Genomic DNA, 19,821 nt, shown 5'->3' on the forward strand with positions numbered 1-19,821 from the left:
TACTGTTGCTGTAGATGTCAAAGAAAAAAATATCTAAGCTTTAAGCAATGATGCAGGAACTATAGCTTACATGTGTATATTTCATTCATACAAGTGAACTCCTAGCTTAGCCTTACCTGCTTCTGTACCACACATACAAAATATTGCTCTTTCACATCCCAAATAAGGCAAGTCTGAGAAAGATCTTTTTAAATGGTTGGAAAGATAACCAAGAAAAATTATTTCACCCAAAATGAAATTACTACTTCTCTGATAAATCCATTAGAATCCTAGAAAGCATACCAAAAAGTTAACTAATGACTTATACATGCTATCCCATATTTTTCAAATATGAATAGATGAGATCTACAAAGAAAGAACCTACATCTGGTTGCGATTTCTCATTGACTGTTTGACTAGTTCTGGTGAAAGAAGAAAAAGAGCTCCATTTGACGATCCGCCATTTTTATGACTATTGTTTTGTATAAGATCTGTTTTACCTTTTAAAAAGGGGGGGGGGCGCCTGGGTGACTCAGTTAAGCATCTGACTCTTGGTTTCGGCTCAAGTCATGATCTCAGGGTCCTGGGATAAAACCCTGCGTCAGGCTCCACACTCAGTGTCCGAGTCTAAGCGTCAGAGTCTGTTTAAGACTCTCTCTCTCCCTCTGCCCCTCCCCCCACTAGTGCACGCTCTTTCTCTCAAATAAATAAATAAATCTTTAAAAAAAAAACCAGATGTCTTTACCACAGAAATATGAGAACTACACTCTTACAGTAAAAAGATACTTTGAGAGAAATAATTGTTTTTAGATATCAAATCCAAATATTTCGTTTGCCCTACATACACGTTTTGAGAAAAGAGTTCTCGGAACACACGGGCCTTTGGGGGTTAACGCAGGAAGCTGTGTTTCCATTAAGCTCACGTGTCTCGCAGTGGTGGGCCCGTGTCCGCTCACGCAGAGTCACAAAGCTGATGACACACAGCTCTTCCCACCAGCGTGGCCCATGGTGTCACCTTGACAGACGGGAATCAGCCACGGTGGACAGTTACACCTCAGAAGCTGACGAATGTGTACGGGAAGGGCTTGCCCCACCCCGTCCCAGAAAGCCAAGTGTTCGACAGTTACCAGCACACCGCTGCCTATCAGCTAAGACCCTTTCCCCCAGAATACTCTTGGTGGGCATATGGGAAGAGGAGAAGAAATAATGTAACTATTTCGAAAACGGAACCACAGATGTTGGTTGAAGGGCCCAAACTTCTAGTTTTAAGATGATGGAGTGCTGAAAATCTAATGCACAGTATGGTGATTATAGTTAACAATACTGTATCATAGACTTCAAACTTGCGAAGAGAGCAGATATTAAGTGCTCTCACCTCAAAAAAACGGTAATTATGTGATGTGATGGCGCTGTTAGCTCAAGCTCCGGCGGCGATCACGCTGCAATATGCAATGTATCAAACAACACCCCGTACACCTTAAATTCAAACAACGTTATATATCAACTATAACACCATAAAGCTGGAAGAAATTTAAAAAGAGAGAGAGAGGGAGGGAGGGGGCGCCTGGGTGGCACAGTCGGTTAAGTGTCTGCCTTCTGCTGGGGTCATGATCTCTGGGTCCTGGAATCGAGCCCCAGGTCGAGCTCCCCGCTCAGAGGAGAGTCTGCTTCTCCCATTTCTTCTGCCCCTCCCCCTGCTAGTGCTCTGTTTTCCTCTCTCTCTCTAAAATAAATAAATAAAAAACTTGAAAGAAAGAAAGAAAGAAAGAAAGAAAGAAAGAAAGAAAGAAAGAAAGAAAGAAAGAACTCCTGAAAAACAAAAGGAATATAAAAGAAATTATCGTGAAAATGTTTTTAGAAGGATAATGAGGTAGCTGATGTTGATAATTACGAAGTGGGTCTCCCGTACTTTTCATTTCCTTATATTTTCTACCAGTCTCTGTATTAAAGCTTTAATAGTAACATAAAAAGTAAAAGTGATTTTGGTCTTAAAATTTTTCAAAAGAAATTAACACATACCAAAAACCAGTGTTTCATGAAAAGTTCTAAGTTTTCATTGGACGGATTTTTTAAAAATAAAAATAAAAGAAGTTATGACACCTAAGAGCTGCAATTTGCCAACCAGCTCACCAGCACCTGTACCCTAGGAGGTAGGTGTTCCCTGACCTTTCTCCCATGGCAATCTGGAATTTGCCCATAATACAGAATGCCAGAAATAGGTCAAACTAGGCCGCTATAAGAAATAAGAAAAAAATTAACCTCACCAATTCTCATATTTTAAAACTTTTGAATATCCTATGTGTGCCTCTCTCTGCCCCCTGGAAAAGAAGTCAGCTTAATTAGCATGTAAACTTGTTTTCCCACTGGAAGTGTGACAGGGAAACTATTCAGACTAATGCGTGTTGGGGTTACTGGTGTACAATGCCAAACACGTACCACATCTAACATCTCTTATAAAATTCTCAGAGTAGGCCATCCTAAACCTCAAAGTTCACATTCAAATCTGTTCTAAGTGCTTTATTACAGCATTTAAAATGAGAAGCAGGAGCTGAGGAGAAAACAGAGCATCAAGTGAGGCCAGGATGTGCAGTTAAAGCGGAGTTTTCACTGAATTTTCTTTTCAGTCGTTTAGCTGAGTCACCAACAGTGAATTATTCTGCATATGCCTTATGAATAATTAGCAGAGATACTGTTTAAAAGCAACCCATAATCTTGGTGATGAATGGCATTCTTACAGCCAAGATGCCATTTCCAGGTACAACTTGTGCCCACCTCTTTCTAAATAGATTTCCACATCAGTAATATTTCATAAAAGATAAGGTGTACCTTTGGCCAGTCTCAGAAGAGCTGTAGGAAATGACCAGGGAGCCAACTAAGGGGAGCTGCCTATTTCAGAATGAACGACGACATATCACTTCTCTATCCCACCTGGACTTGTCCAAGACCCATAAAGCAAGCCCAAGAGGCTTGCAGCTGGGACTAGCCTGCATAGTCTGCGCTTCAGACTCATGCATTTTCCACAAATGAGAGCCCCCAGTGTTCACCCATGGTCTTCAGCACTCTTGATTTGTACATCCATATGACATTTTGTTATCTTGTTTCTAGTCTACAACAGACTGAAGGTAGTCAACTACAGTGAGGAAGAGGAAGCGTTTAGATCAGTTCAGTGGGGTAGTAAGAAGAGCTCACTGACAGGGCAGAACCAGAGAGGGACGAAAACAGCAGGACACCAAAGACCTAAGGGGTCTTCATTCCATACATGATCACATAGCGATCTGTTTTCATAATGCTCGTCCTGAGTCTTTGAGACAATTATGCTGAGCGAGTATGCATGATGCCCTTTCATACAGACTTACCCTCCCAAGATGTGCACACAGGTGTGTGAGCACTCTGCAACCACAGTTCAGAGAGTAGCCACCCCTCTATCCCGGTCCCTGCAGGGCACCTGCTGCCAGAGTTACCAAAATCCTATTCTGGATTGGATGGGTGTCTGCTCACTTGTATGTGCCCCTGGGTCAAGTGGAGGCACACACAACACCCTTCAGAAGAATACTAGTCCACTTGCCCCTAGAAGAATGAGAACCCTGTAGTCTAGAGCTGTTACCATCATGGGGGAAATCTCTCACCCCACTTTACAAGTATTTCTCTACCAAAAGTATTTATTCTCCCCAAAATCTCCTTTCTAAAAGGGCAGAAAGTCAAGAGAGTAGTTTCTCTCTGATACAGAGAAATTCTGTCAAGAAACAAATTCCCTGAAAACTACAAAACTAAAGGTAAAACCCAGGACATCTTTTTCAGGCCAAGATGTAGTAACAGGGACTGGATTCATTCTTTTTGTTTAAACAACTAGAAAAGCAGACAAAATATATGATTTTCTGACACTGGACAGCCAACATCACTGTGGTCCCTGAAGAAGGGAAATAAACAAGGGAGCTACAATTTCTTGGCTTTCTACCTGGAGACAATTTCCAGGCCACAGAGCAGACAAGCCAGGAGAACCCAATCAAACTGGGGGGGGGGGGCGGGGAGCAGCAGCGGGGAATAGGAGTATCAGAGAGGAGGGGGCTGCCCAAAGAGTAAGCTCCAAGATCTGCAGACTCCTCTGGTGATAAAGTGATCTGTATATCCAGGAGAAATAACTACCCAAAAAAAGACCCACCACAAAGAAACAGACAATTCCCAAAGCCCACCTAAACCGGAAATAGTTGATGTTCCTGCCAGCCATGTGGGAAGACCTGCATAGCCCTTGGGATGTCAAGTCCACTCCTCCTAATGCTTCCTTCCCCATGATCTGGAAGACCAAGGTAAGTGTATGCCTGCTATGCTGGGATCTTCAGCAAGATACCCTGCTTAGAACCCTGCCACTCTTGGGGCACCTGGGTGGCTCAGTCGTTAAGCGTCTGCCTTCGGCTTAGGGCGTGATCCCAGAGTCCTGGGATCGAGCCCCACATCAGGCTCCTCCGCTGGGAGCCTGTTTCTTCCTCTCCCACTCCCCCTGCTTGTGTTCCCTCTCTTGCTGGCTGTCTCTCTGTCAAATAAATAAAATCTTTAAAAAAAAAAAAAAGAACCCTGCCACTCTGGACCCAGCCTGCTCAACAAAGGATGTGAAATGAACCCACAAGTCTGTCCCATGGGCTATGAGGTGGTCTGACTTGAGTTCATCCCAGCCGGGGTACCCCAAACCAAATAGAAACTGGTCAAGTTATCAGATCTTCTCCCTTTGCATTAGATCAAATGATGGGTTTTGTCAATTAATCTGGCTCATTCTGAGCTTTCTTGTTCATGTACAAAATGTGGAGCAATGACTGTCAATGTGGCCCCAGAAGAATACTGCAAAGAGTTAAATTAGGCCAGTATTACATCGTGTCACCAGATACTGAAAATAGAAAATCAGGTTAACTAATTCCAGTGATGATTCACTTTTTCAACCAATTCATAGAATGAAGTAAATGTTTTTGGAGTTCTGTTCTGTTGAGGATGAGAGCGCCTGACGTTACTGTGAAGGTTACTGTGAATTCAGTTAAAAAGTTGAACATAAGACAAAATAATAGGTTTTGTGGGGATCCCATGAGTCCACATTGGAGTGGAGCACTGTGTCGCGATTCAGGAATACTCCTACCTGATTGAGGACTTACACAGCAGAAAGGTACTCGGAGTGGTTGTTCTGTGAGTGCGACGTTCGCCCAACCAGAGCAAAAGCTGCCAGTGTCAAAATTGATGTTTTTATCTATCAAGGAGCGTGTGAACTACACTGTTTTTGCGATAATGTTGTTAAACAAAAAAACAACTTCCCCATGCCAATAGGCCCTTTTCTCTCTGCTTCTTGTCGTCCGCCATTGCAGAAATGTTTACGCTTTGAAGAACCACTTTGTACGTCAAACTAAGCGTTCTACAATGGATTAAGTATTTCTTATATTTTTCTAAATTTTTGTTGAAGTTTGTTCAAAACCTGTTGTAAGCTTTGATCAGATTATTTAACCCAAAGAGCCAAATAGAACCTACTTCTGAAGTCCGGGCAACTTTCAATTATTGGGGGAAAGCCTGAAAGCAGGACTTACTAACATTATAAACAAGGGAAATGCCCAACATTTTGAATGATGAGAGGTCAACTGGAGAGGATTTCATTCTGAAATTCTATAATTTTGTTCAAAAATATCTCAACTTGTAGGAGGAATTTGTTGATGGAGCACCTGTTTTTAATTGTATGGATTTATATGTTGTACCACAGTAAAATTCAGAAGCATCACGATTCTGTAGCATATAAACTTAACAAAACACTCAAAGAATCATCAAAAGAAACAACTTCTCTGATGAGTTTATAAAAATATTTGTCAATGAAATGTGCCCTAAATGGAAGTAACAAAGACAATAACCACAAAAGTATTTGCTTGAAATATTTACAATTTCAATATTTTTTAAATAGTATTGAGAATTTTCTATATTTAGCAAAATTTTCTCTGCACTTACCAGGTCCCTAAGCACCTCTGAAAGAGTATTTTCTCAATTAAAAATCTGATAGTAAATTAAGAAGAGTCAAATGGAGGTGTCAAAATTTTCAAATTTATTAACCACAAGATGTTACTTTGAAGACAATTGCTGAAAATTGTATGGAAAATTAATAACAGACTATATTAAAACATACCTTTTTTAAAAAATATATCAAGGACAAGGTATTAAATAAAGATAATTTTAGGATGCAATCAACACATATGAATATATACCAAAAATAGTTATTTTGCTTTAAGTTCAGATAATCACTATGAAAAATCTCCATTTGTTTTAATGCACATACATACTGTGTGCTTATTTTATATAAAAACTTGTTTTAAGAACAGTTTTTCTAATGGAACTATCTTCAGATGCACCAATGTGATCAAATTAATTCGGAGTTAATAAATCTCTCCCCTACCCCCCCCACTGGTCTCTGTCTCTTTGTAGGTATCCTGTGTGTGTGTCTCTTTCTATGAATGTGTGTCTTTCTCTACCCTCTCTATCCTCCTTCCCTCTTTCTCTCCCTCCCTTTATGTGTACATGCATATACAAAATTATCTTTAATACTCTTTTTGCTATTAAAAATATCCTGGTTCAGGGGCATCTGGGTGGCTCAGTCAGTTAAGCGTCTGCCTTCGGCTCAGGTCATGATCCCAGGGTACTGAGATCGAGCCCCACATCATTGGTCTCTGCTCAGCAGGGAGCCCACTTTTCCTTCTCCCTCTGCCTGCTGCTCCCCTGCTTGTCCTCTCTCTCTCACTCAGATAAATAAAATCTCTCGATAGATAGATAGATAGATAGATAGATAGATAGATAGATAGATAGATAGATGTATATCCTGGTTCAGATAATAGATTATATGATCATCCTAATCACTGACTCAATGGGGGTGCTTTAGCTTTTCCTTCCCTCCTTCCCTTTAAGTAGAGGGAGAAAAGTGCTTGCTCCCACATCCACTCGAAGTCAAGTGAAGGAGGCTGTCATATGTACCAATCACAAAAATTGAGGGCTTGCAAGAGAGACAATCTGATGGGCCATTCCCCAGTCAGGACCTGCATGGCAGCTGACGTGCTGATCTGCTTCTCTGTACTTATATGAACCAAAGGAGAACAGAATTAGAATGCGGCAGGTGCAAGACTGGGGACGCACACACTCCTAGCACTTGCATGTCAGGAATGCATGAGAGAAGCACTTCTGAGATGGCAGAGTAAGGACCATCAGAAAACCACCCCTCTATACAAGTAATGAAACTCCCACCAAAGAGTGTCAAAATTAACTTTTTCAGAACTTATGAAATTAACCAAAATGTTGCAGCTATCCAAGGAGCATTTATTCCAGACAAATAACTGAATCTCAGTAAGAACAACAAACCTGTTTCAATCTCCCTCTCCCCAGCTTAGCAGTAGCCATGAAAACTAACATCTCATAACTGCAGTAGCTGTGAAAAATTATAGCTTAGCATCCACTGGAGAAAACAGAATGAGTTTAGGACTCCCCAGAAGTTCATACCCAGATATCTGTCCCTGTTTGACCTGTCTGGCAGCATTACAAAAGCTCTATTCTCAGGGTTTCTCTTTATGTAACCCTACTCAGAGCTCACTCTGTACAAACAGCCCTATCCCCTGGGCATTTCTCGAAAACAATCAGTGGCAATTGTTTAATATCACAGCTGCTTGAAGTGGCAACATTAGTCAGGGCTGACCAAAAATTTTTACTTCTTAAATTTTATTTAAAGGGAAACGTAGGGAATGAGATGTCAATAGGGGGCTTTGCAGAGTTCTGACATATTCTTGAGAAGGTGAAAGGCCACATACATGTGCAAAGCTGTGTGCATACCCTGGAAAGACCTGAGAAGGCCCTAAACTCTTACCTCTGGCTGATCTTAAGACAGTGCAATCAAGAAGTAAAGGGAAAGGCAGAGTTACAAATCCCCTGCTGGAATACGGAGGGTCCCCGACACCCACATAGAGCCCTTCGGAAAGGCTGGAGACTTCCTGGGTTGAGGTGTTTAAGAAAATCTCTGTCCAATCCATAGCTGAATACTCAACTCAGCAAACTCCAAATCAGATAAAGAGATCCACTGCTAGATATATCATAATCAAACTATCCAAAGGCAAAGACAGAATCTTAAAAACAGTAAAAAACAAAAAACAAAACAAAACAAAACACGACTTCTCACATATAAGGGATCCACAATAGAACTCACACCCATCCTGCTAAAAACTCCAGTAAAGATAGAAGCCCAGAGAGAGTCACCACTGGGACAGCAGTCATGAGAACGGTCATCACTGGGACAAAAAGAACAAATGCCTGAGAAACCAGAAGAACCCCAGCCCCTCAACAATGATCCCTGGGATGCTGTGTGCCCTTCCCACAACTTTGTCAGGGGAAGCCAGTCACAATCTTCCCAGTCGCGAGTAACTTACCTATGCCAGCTACTTGCATGGTAGCAGAAATTGTTTCTTTTGCTGTATCTTTCTCTGTAAAGGAGAAATAAGCTCCCACTATACCTTTTCCTTCTGGTTTCCGCTGCAAAGTTCAGCGGGGTCAGCAGATGTTTGCAAACTCTCCTCTTTTGCTTATGTTCTCCCTTTTTCTCCTGCGTCCCATTAGGTTCTGACACTGTCAAATCAGCATGCTTTCTTTGGTTCCCTTGTCTCCCAACCCAGATATTTGTCTTTTGACATTCTTCCATAACTTAGGCCTTGAGGGAACTCCCACAGAGAAAGGTATAAAATTGGTAAATTTTTTATTTTGCCAAAGCATTGATTATTTGAACAAATTTTGTGCCTTCTCAACTCTCTATGTTGTAAAATTCCACCTGAACGATTTGCTCCGCAGTCCACCATGTAACCCACATGCTAGCATCCTGCCTGCCTGTCCCCTAGCAGCCCTCGTACTCTCTGTACCTTCCCTTAGAGAACTCACTCTAAACCACCCGTACAATTTAGACCGGCTTCTCTGCCTAAAATACTGTGGCATGTTCATTCATCTGGTAGTGCTTGAAGTACTCTCGCTTACCTTCTTCTTCTCACATCTACCCTTTCATAGTCCTGAGTCTTTAGGGGACAGCTGTCCAGTTGTACTTATTACTGAGTCCCTACGACCAGCTTTAATGGGTTTCCTGTCTCGAGGCTCATGACTCTAGGCTGCCGTCAAGGAAATAATTCTATTTCACTGCCTTAAACTTCATCCTCTCTCCCTGTGTTATATTTCTTTAGGCTCCATAATTCTTCCTGACATAATAGCAACTACTACTCCTTTTTTTAGTTTTATCTTCTCTCCCCCCAGTCTTGTCTTTTAAGAGCAGTTTTATAATTCTCTAGCCTGGCCTCCTGTATCAAAGTATTCCTTAAGGTCTGAAAACACCATGTCTTCCCTTGCAAGCCTCTCTAAGACGTCCTCTAAGATTACAAACTTTGTCCCCAAAAAACCATTTCATCTTCCAACTGAAGGAACTTACCATCCTTACTTTCTCTTCTCCGCCCCTTTCTTAATCTCAAGACCCAACCTTGAATTTGGCATGTATCACTGCCCCTTTCCTAGTAAGTGTATTTTATCCTTCTGCTCTCTTACAATTTCTTATATCCCCTCTTCACTCTCCATTGCAGACCCCAGTGCATATTGCATTAAAACATATTAAGCAACCAGAGATTCCTGCCAGCAAACCTACAACTTTGGCTACATCAGTATCAGTATCCCACTCCCTCCTGTTACAACAGAAGTGATGCCAAATGTCCGAATAGCCCTCCCCCCACAGGCTCTTGCCTCCTGTCCCTGTGGCTTCTTAAAATTGGCCCATCTCACTCTTCCTGTGGAATCATTCCAACATTTTGAGTATCAATCATCTGAAAGAAAGTGAAAGGAAGGGGAGGGAACAGGAGGGAAGGGGAGGGAAGGGGAGAAGGGGGAGGGAAGAGGGGGAGAAGCAAAGGAACCAGAAGGGCAGGGAAATTAAACCCTTCCCTCACCCTCCATCTCCCTGCTTTTCCTGACCCACTCCCCTGTTGCCATTAACAGGTTTACGTCTCCCAAAAGTTTCATTTCTTCTGCCACGTTCTCTCTGTCCTTCTGAGAGAGGTGAAGTCTCCTTCTGAGTCACCTTCTGAGACCCCACCTTCACTTATATTAAACCTTCTCACTACATCATGGGCACCTCTTGGAGTCATTTATGTATTTTCTGTTCTTTTTTTCTCTCCATGCTTCAGTTGGGCATTTTCTGTTGATCAGTTTATCAGTTTATAATCCTGTTTTCTGCTGTATTTGACATGTTAATCCATTCATTGCTACTTTCAGACATCATATGGGTCTGTTCTAAAATTTCCTTTCGACCCCTTTTTGTAGGTTCCACGTCTTTGGAAAATGTCTCTATTCTTTTCCTTCTGTGTTTCTGAACATACTGATTCTTGTTACTGTAAAGTTCTCTCCTGCTAACATCTGCACTCCTGTGAGATCACTGTATCGTCTGGGCTTTTCCTGCGTGCTTAGTCTCTTGATCTTCACTGATAGAATCCTGCATTTTATCACACCCGATAATCTTTTATTGAATGCACGACACTGTGTATTTAAGACAATGTTATTTTTCCAGGGAGGATTCCCCCTTTCTGCTGAACTTTAGTGGGGGTGATATTTTTTTAAGATTTTATTTGAGAGAGAGAAAGAGAGATCACAGAGGGAGAGGGAGAAGCAGACTCCCCGCTGAGCAAGGAGCCTGATCAGGGCTCAATGCGGGGCTCGATCGCAGGACGCTGAGATCATGACCTGAACCCAAGGCCGATGCTTAACTGACTGAGCCACCCAGACGCCCCTCATGGGGGTGATATTGTAACCCAACTGGGGACTAAGCTAAATTGGGACTGGACTGCAGTCCTCCAAAGACTCAACCACTCTCTTTCTCCTGCTAGCAGCTCTGGGAGCAGAGGGCTTTCGTGGGTCTTGCTCATCATTTTTCTTTTATGAAAGATACACGGAAATAGTCCACAGGGCACAGTAGAGGCTCAGGCCAATTAGAACTTTGACTCTCATTATATTTTCAAAAAGTGGACATACAGGGAAAATGAACTATCCATCGTTCTCAACATACAATTACAAGAAAAAGGAGTCCACAGATGACTTTCACCAACCTTGTCTAATTAATTTAGTGATCAAACTGATTCTTGGAAATGCAACTACATTACATGTAGATAGCCTGCTGGTGGGGGCTAACACCGAGCAATAATTCCTCAAATCATTATGAAAAAGTTTAATTTTTATCAACATAGGCTTCGATTTTATTTCTTCTATTCACCTCATAGATAACCCCAATCAAATGTATTTAGTAAATCAATCAAGCAACTTAAAGGAGAAGGGTCACAAATTCCAGGTGTAATTCAGATATAATTGGGAATTCATAGCTTCATTCTGGAGGAAATCTGGATGGTGGCAGGGGTTCAGTGTGGTGGTAAGATTCCCCACGTCTTAAACTGTCCCTCCATGAAAGGAAAGACGAACACAAGAGAAAATGATTCAAAGGGGGAAATGTGCAAAATATTCCTAATGCCCAAGCATGAGCCCAAAAAGCCAATGTGGGTGATGACTCACCCACTGCTGGTCCAGTGTGGGGTCTCAAGCACTTTGAGGAGATCCATCAGTGAAATGATGGGAGCGGGACTTTGAGGTCCATGCAGTTTGCAGAGACAGTCATTAAACTGAATAAAAGAGCAAACAAGATGCTTGGGTGGAAGGAAGTGGGGGATATGCGTGTTAATGTTTCTGAGGGCATTTCTGCAACTCAAAGTTATTTCTCTGCAAGTTTTTGTTAGTTGGTATATCTTAGGCAGACAAGAAAAGGAATACAGACAACAAGTTCCAATCTGCTCTGCTTTCTGACTTAAATAAAAAACAAACAAAACAAACTTACTTCTCTTAACAATCTCTTTCCCACAAACACAGAAACACACAATATTATCCAATTAACAGAGAAACAAATGGGTTTCACCATATTTTAGATTTGCAAAAACATCCCTGAAAACCTTCATATGCTTCCAAGTGCTTGAGACCTTCAGCCATTTGGATGTGCTCGGGGGAGACGCCAAGTTGTGCCCTGGCTACGGCATGTTACTGGCGGGGGTTCTGGGGATCAACACAGCAACCCTGACAAGAAAACACTCTACATGGAAACAAAAGTTCATGTTCAACTTTTTATAAAAGACTAGTTTGATTTAGAGGCGCCTGGGTGGCTCAGTAGGTTAAGCGTCTGCCTTCAGCCCGGGTCATGATCCCAGGGTCCTGGAATCGAGCCCCACATCGGCTCCCTACTCAGATGGGGGTCTGCTTCTCCCTCTCCCTCTGCCCCCCCCCCTGCTCATGTGTGGTTTCTCTCAAAAAGCTTTTTTAAAAAAAGACCAGTTTGACTTAGAATGTATGAAAATGGGATTATCAACTATTATAATTCTTTGAAGGTTTTGAAAATGGGCCCATACGGCACATAAAATCTAGCTATTTTCAAAAGGCAAATCATAAGAGACTCTTAACTCTAGGAAACAAACTGAGGGTTGCTGGAGGGGAAGGGGGTTGGGGGATGGGGAGCTGGGTGATGGGCATTAAGGAGGGCACGTGATGTGATGAGCACTGGTGTTCTATGCAACTGATGACCTCTACCTCCGAAAGTAATAATACACTATATGTTAACTAACATGAATTTAAATTAAATAAATATATACATAAAATAAAAATAAGTTATGCTCCAGGAAAAGAAAGGCAATATGAGTTTCAGAACAATCCAGAAAGCTGACATTTGAAGTTAAATAAAAATAAACTTTAATGCAGACCAGCTTCTAAAACATTCTTAAGATCAGCAAAAGTATAAGAGCATGACACTACTGAGCCCACTGTCAGTGGCTGTAACTACTTGAACAATAATTATAACAGTGAATACGTTTATGTTCTTAACATGACAAGGTCCACTCCCTGCAAGATGAGGACACTGAAGTCTCTACCGAGCAAATTTCACCTTGTAGATACCCCATGATTTTTTTTTTACCAAAATGTAAAGGTACACAGCTTACCACTTCTTTATGACTAGAATGTGAGCAGAATAGAGATAAAAGCAGTATGTGTATACAACAAAACTTAATCCCCAAATTCTTCAAATGTCCGTAGGTGAACAGATTTGAAGGCGTACGTCATTTGTTGACATGAAAATCTTTGCGGAAGAAAACTTAAATCTTTGCACTTACTTGCATGGGTATTACCTTTGTCTTCATGAAAATAGGAAAATAAATTAGTAAAATCCTTTTCCCACCTAACTTGGATATGTTTTCTTTTCATTTTGAACTGATCTTTGAGAAGGTAAAAATATTTTCACACTTGGAACTTCACATAGCAGTTCTAGATACGTCTTTGTGAGAACCGAGCCGTATAAAAATGCAATACAGGTGCCTGGGTGGCTCGGTCGGTTAAGCATCTGACTCCTGATTTCGGCTCAGGTAGTGATCTCAGGATTGTGAGATCCGGCACATGCTGGGCTCTGCGCTGGGCGTGGAGCCTGCTTACGATGCTCTTTCTTTCTCTCTTTCTGCCCCTCCCCACCCTCTCTAAAAAAAAAAAAAATAATTAAAAATGCAATAATACCTTCCACTACACATTCCAAGAAAAACAAATGAGGGGAATATGTGCACAGGTTATTACAAATTCCTCTGGTTTTTTTAATGATCTTTGTGAGGCTTAATTATAAAGAACTACACTTCATTCTTTTAAATGTTTACTGAAAAGAAATACCAAAAAAAAAAAAAACTAATTAGAACGCTATGGAATCCACTGGAAAACCCTCATCTTTAGCTTTTGAGAAGACACAGTACATGGGCTTATTTCACCCCAGAGGTGATGTTTCTCGCTATTAAGATGTCCGTATGTGAGATGGAAGCACCATGATTGAAGGAAAACGAACATCAAGTAGATATAAAGGTGATTTTTTTTTAATGTTTTGGTTTCCACTCCAAGCCATCTGAAAACATTACAAAAGCAGGTTAAAAGAGAACTTCCCCAAACTGTTATCTGGTCACGTTTTATTCCCAGATCCCAAGAGCTGGTATCTCTGCTAGCATGTAGGTTCTGGGTATTTTTCTAGACGGCAGCCTGTGGCAAGTTGCAAATCTACAGTATTGCATGAAAGCTAATCACAGAGCATCGAAACAGCAATGTGCCCCCAGGCAGGTACTGATACAGAAACAACCTTGAAAATTTATTTTGAAATTATTTCAGTAATCAACTTATATCTCATTAGTTCAGTGTCTGATCTAAAGAAACCCCTTCCTGAAATGCAAATCAAAACCACAATGAGACATCACCTCACACCTGTCATTATGGCTAAAATAAAAAACACAGGAAAGAAGTGTGGGCGAGGATGTGGAGAAAAAGGGACCTTCTTAAACTGTTGGTGGGAATGTAAACTCATGCAGCCACTGTGGAAAACAGTATGGAGGTTCCTCAAAAAGTTAAAAATAGAGCTACCCTATGACCCGTAGAAACAATTGAACTACTAGGTATTTACCCAAAGAATACAAAAACACTAATTCGAAGGGATACATGCATCCCTATGTTTATAGTAGCATTATCTACAATAGCCAAGATATGATGACTTAAGCAGCTGTCTTTGGCTCAAGTCATGATCCCCAGGTCCTGGGATCGAGCCCCTTGTTGGGTTCCCTGCTCAGCAGGAAGCCTGCTTCTCCCTCTCCCTCTGCCTGCTGCTCTGCCTACTTGTGCTCTTCTCTCTCTGTCAAATAAATAAATAAAATATTTATTTAAAAAAAAGATATGGAAGCAGCTCAAGTGTCCATCAACTGATGAATGGATAAAGAAGATGTGGTGAGTGTGTGTGTGTATTTTTGCATATGTTTGCATATATGTGTGTATATAGTGTATATATACACACAATGGAATATTACTCAGCCATAAAAAAGAATGAAATTCTGCCATTTGCAACAACATGGATGGAACTAGAAGGTATTATGCTAAGTGAAATAAGCCAGAAAAAGATAAATACCACATGATTTTTCTCATAAGTGGAATTTAAGAGACAAAACAAATGAACACAGGGGGGGATAAAGGAGACCAGCCAAAAAGCAGTTTCCGCTCCCAGGTGGTTACCAGAGACGAGGTGGGTAGGAGGATGGGGGAAACAGGTGATGGGGATGAAGGTACACCATCCTGATGAGCACTGAAGACGGAAGTGTTGAATCACTGTATTGTACACCTGAAACCAACAGAAAACTAACAGAACACTGGGTGTTATACGCAAGTAATGAATCATGGAACTTTACATCAAAAACTAGGGATGTACTGTATGGTGACTAACATAATATAATAAAAATATTAATAAAAAAGAACACTATATGTTAACTACACCGGAATTAAAATCAAAAACAGGGGCGCCTGGGTGCCGCAGTCGTTAGGCGTCTGCCTTCAGCTCAGGGCATGATCCCAGCGTTATGGGATCGAGCCCCACATCAGGCTCCTCCGCTATGAGCCTGCTTCTTCCTCTCCCACTCCCCCTGCTTGTGTTCCCTCTCTCGCTGGCTGTCTCTATCTCTTCAAATAAATTTTTTAAAAAATCAAAAACGAAATGAAATGAAATGAAATGAAATGAAATGAAATGAAATGAAATGAAATGAAATGAAATGAAAAAGATGACCCTTTGTCCATCTTCTCCCCTTCCAACCTCAGCCCCATATCTTCAAACGTGCTAAGACGCCATGACATTGTTTGGGTCTGCATTTTCTGTTTGACTTTAATACTTAATAACTCTCTGAAAGGAGTTAAGCAGTCCATTCCCTGACACCCAGAACTCCCTCAAGCTACATCCCAAATGTGAACATCGTCCAGATGCGATATTTTACAGAAAGCAGTAGTCATGTGTCCGTTAAAATTAGATGAGTCTATATTACACCAGAGTAGTACCAGGAATTTCAGAGAGCTTAATTTTATTTGATTCATACAATAATTCTATACTAAGGCAAGTTGAGTATTATGGTGGATTTAGAACTAATTTTTTTTAGGGGAGAAAGGAAAGAAACACATGAGTTCAAGTCTTGGCGCGGCCACCTAAAGCTACAGCACAGGTGACTTGGGACCAGCCTCCAAACCCCCGTGGTGACCATGAAACAACGCCTGCTGTAACCTCTGCCACCTCGAGATTTGCTCACAGCTCTAACATTCTCATTTTACAGGAGACAACTGATGCTCAGAAAGGACAAGTAGATGTTCAAGACCACATGGCCAACAAAGGAGGCCCACAGTTCTCACTCCTAGTCCATCCTCTCCACACGATGACATACATCAGGACACTGGGACAGAAGCCTCTGGCTAAAAGGAGCAGGAAATGCCGTCCTAAAGTTATTTTTCAAATTCATATTTCCAAAATACGTACTAAGCATGGAGCCAGATCCGAATCGATGGGCTCTCCACCAGAAACTTATTAGTTAACCAAAAAGCTAAAGATGAGATGGAGGTGGTTTCCATGTGATGACAGCTTCCTGTCATAAACACTCTAGGCATGTCCAACAAGAAATCAAGAAGGCATCATTATGGTGAAATGAGAGCTTTCCTTTCTCCATCCACAAGCCAACACTGTAAAACTAATGAACAACAGTGAAGACCTTGATGATCCTAAAATCCTTGTTTCCATTTTTGTTTTGGCGGACAAGCAGCTCAGTTAACTACAAGAGTCAAATTACTAATAATCATAGCAAAGAATCTGGGTAGAATAGTCTGCTTATCTTCTCTCATTTAATAACAAACAAAAACAACTAAAATGAAGTAACAGTAAAAGCTAACATATTTTAGTGCTTTCCATGTGTCCAGCACTGTCCTAAGCACTTTATAATAAACATTATTGCTTTAAATTATCCCAGCAACCTATGAACTAGGTGTGATTATTAGCCCCAATTTATGGATGAGTAAACTGAAGTACAGACATAGTTCACACACTTACTGGAGAAGCTAAACTTGTATAATCTGACTTGAGAGTCCATTCTCTTAATCACCAAAAATGTGCCTTTCCCTGGGTTCTACTGTCAATTTCTGATATCTAAGGCGTGTGTGAGAGAGAGATACGTATATGTGCTTGGATGTATATATATAGATGATAGATACAATTATAATATACCTTAATTCACTTTTAAACAGGAAAAATTAACCATAGGTCACTATGTAAATATATGCCATTTTCAGGGCAGATGAGTCCCTCTGGAATACCAGATACAGACTGATGTTGTGAAAACTGAAGGTCTGAGCCAGGTGGCAGTACACATTACGTCTCACTAATCACTTCCCTCCCCTTCCAGCTTTATAGTCAGGGAACAGAGGAAGGAATTCCAGATGAATTTAGTCTTAGTCATTCTTCTTTAATTTTGGCCACCAAAATACGAATGCACAATTTTCATATTGTACTAGCATACCTCTTCTGTATAATGTGAAAAAAACGTCTAATTTCATTTTCATTTGCCTAATGATCCTTTCTAGCTTCTGACTGTTGTTCTTAACCACGTGGCTAATATTTTGTTTTCATGGTATTTGTTGTTTAGTTTTTTCTCCCTGGGCCATCTCTTTTTGTCCCAGTGATGGTTGTTCAAATGATTCTTGCTTGTCAGGTATCTGTTCTTGGGACGGTTGTCCCAAAGGTGGCTGCTCAAATGATTCTTGCTTGTCAGGTATCTGTTCTTGGGACGGTTGTCCCAAAGGTGGCTGCTCAAATGATTCTTGCTTGTCAGGTATCTGTTCTTGGGACAGTTGTCCCAAAGGTGGCTGCTCAAATGATTCTTGCTTGTCAGGTATCTGTTCTTGGGACAGTTGTCCCAAAGGTGGCTGTTTGGGCAATGTTTGTTCCTCAGGTTGCTCTTCTGATTGTGTCGATGATGATTCTTGTGATTGTTGTCCCATTGGTGGTTCTCTTTGGTCTTCTATTTTTACTGGGATTTCTAGTGGTACAGGTGTGTTTTTTTCCTCTAGAATGTCATATGGTTCTTTTTCTTGTTTTCAGTAAACAAAATAAAACAAAATCACCAATAAACATAATAAGCCATCTAAACCAAGTAAAATAGATCATAAAATGACAAACATTGATACCGTATCGTTGATTTCATATTGATAGTGATAATATTTTAATAAAAATAATTCTCACACAGAATAGCACACTTACAATGTGCTTTACATACATTACCACTTTTACTCTCACTTGGAAATAAGATCTTAAGCATAAAGTAGGTAGAATGTGATAGTATCAGAGAAGCTTAAGAGAAGCAAGTATAAATGATGTCTTACCAAATATTAAATAGATATATTCGTTAGTTGTGTAAAAACTAAAAAACCATAGGGAAGGCTCTTGCTTTTTCTACAGGTCACTGAGGTTAAAAAGGCACTTTTAGTAAGACCAAAAAGAAAGAATCAGAGTGAAGAAGAATCCAGAGCCACTGTCTTTCTCCAGAAGAGGCACCAGCACATGAAAACGACCCATAGAAGGAGAAAGATTATGAGGTACTTATTAAATCGCTTCCCAAACCACATTTGTCAATGATGACACCATCTACTCCACAGTGACACAGGCCACTGGGCATAGGGAATCAAAGGCTGCTCCTGGACACTGAAAAGAGAACTATTTGAAATTACCTGTCGAAGAATGTCTCCCCTGAGAGTCCTCACAGAACCTCAGAGAAGCCAGGTATCTTACCGACATGCTTACCTATTGCCTTCCCTCAAAACCTGTTCTTTCTCTCCTTTGCAGAAGCAAGACCTAGACCCCAAACCAGAGCCCCAACTCCAACTTCATCCTTGCCCCGCATATCCAACCTGTGGCCAAGTCTGGTCAATCTGGTCAACTCCACGAATCCTCCTCCAAAGCCCATTCTCTGCAGCCCACGCCTGCTCCAGGCCTCCATCACCTCAGGGAACCCTGTCCCTTCTCTGCAGCCCACGCCCGCTCCAGGCCTCGTCATCTCAGGGAACCCTGTCCCTTCTCTGCAGCCCACGCCCGCTCCAGGCCTCCGTCACCTCACAGGGTGTTGTGAGCGACGGTCGCGCTCTCACCTTTCCCTTCCCTCCTGCAGTCAAAGGCATCACCTTCAATATCAGTTTGACCCCCTGGCACCCCTGCTCTGACCTGGTAACAGGACGAAGCCCAAACCCTCACAATGACACACAGATTGCAGCCAGGTCGGCCAGAGGCCCACCAGGGCTGGGCTCCTCTTCTCCCTGAGGGCAGGGTCACCGGAGACCCTTCCTGCCAGCCCGCCACCACCCGGGCCACACTCCAGTTTGGGCCGCATGGCCCGGCTCTGCGCTGAGGAGGGTGAGGTCCGCGCCACCTTCCTCCTGCTGCTCGCTGGAAGGCCCGTGGGGAAGGCGGCGGCCCTGCAAAGTCCAGGACCCATCTGGGCTGGGACAGGGACACCCAGCCGAGCCTCCACCCGCCAGCAGGCTTTGAGCAATCCAGAAAGAGTCCCTCACTGTGCACCGTCCCTGAGACGGGGCGCGCCCGGCCCAGCCTCCTCGGCCATCCGAGGACCTTACAGCGAGTCTGACGGGCATTTCCACCTCCCCTTCCCATCGGGCCGCACACTTGCCCTTCCGACGGACCACTGCATGGACGCCTGCGGAGCCCCGCTCCACACCGCAGGCCTGGCGCCTCCCAGCTGACCCTCCGCTCTCCCCAGCCATCCTCTCCTTACTGCACAATCTCTGCAGCCCTGCAGCCTCTCCCCTGGGCCGGACACCCAGCCACGCTCCATCTGTGTACGCGCCTGCGCCCCACCCCCACTGTAAGTGCGCTTCGCGGACAGGGCAAGACCGAGCCCTCCTCTCCACGCACCAGCACTC

The 19,821-nt window shown here is 42.3% G+C and overlaps 1 protein-coding gene across 4 annotated transcripts in view; it reads right to left on the reverse strand.

Annotated features, from left to right (window-relative positions):
* Positions 1 to 19,821, reverse strand: part of DCDC2C (doublecortin domain containing 2C) — a 119,467-nt gene that overhangs the window by 15,903 nt on the left and 83,743 nt on the right. For 2 of the 4 annotated variants that reach the window (XM_087863888.1, XM_087863887.1), the window contains one exon: positions 17,873 to 17,978. The exons of the other annotated variants lie outside the window; for them this stretch is intronic. In XM_087863888.1, the coding sequence (XP_087720014.1) occupies positions 17,955 to 17,978 (24 nt within the window). In that variant the 3' untranslated portion in view covers positions 17,873 to 17,954. Of the gene's footprint in view, positions 1 to 17,872; positions 17,979 to 19,821 lie in introns of those variants that run through there. 4 annotated transcript variants of the gene reach the window in all.

The sequence above is a fragment of the Ursus americanus genome, chromosome 7 (assembly GCF_024610735.1).
Source record: "Ursus americanus isolate L20-20 chromosome 7, mUrsAme1.1.p, whole genome shotgun sequence".
In the NCBI taxonomy this organism is placed as follows: Eukaryota; Metazoa; Chordata; class Mammalia; order Carnivora; family Ursidae; genus Ursus; species Ursus americanus.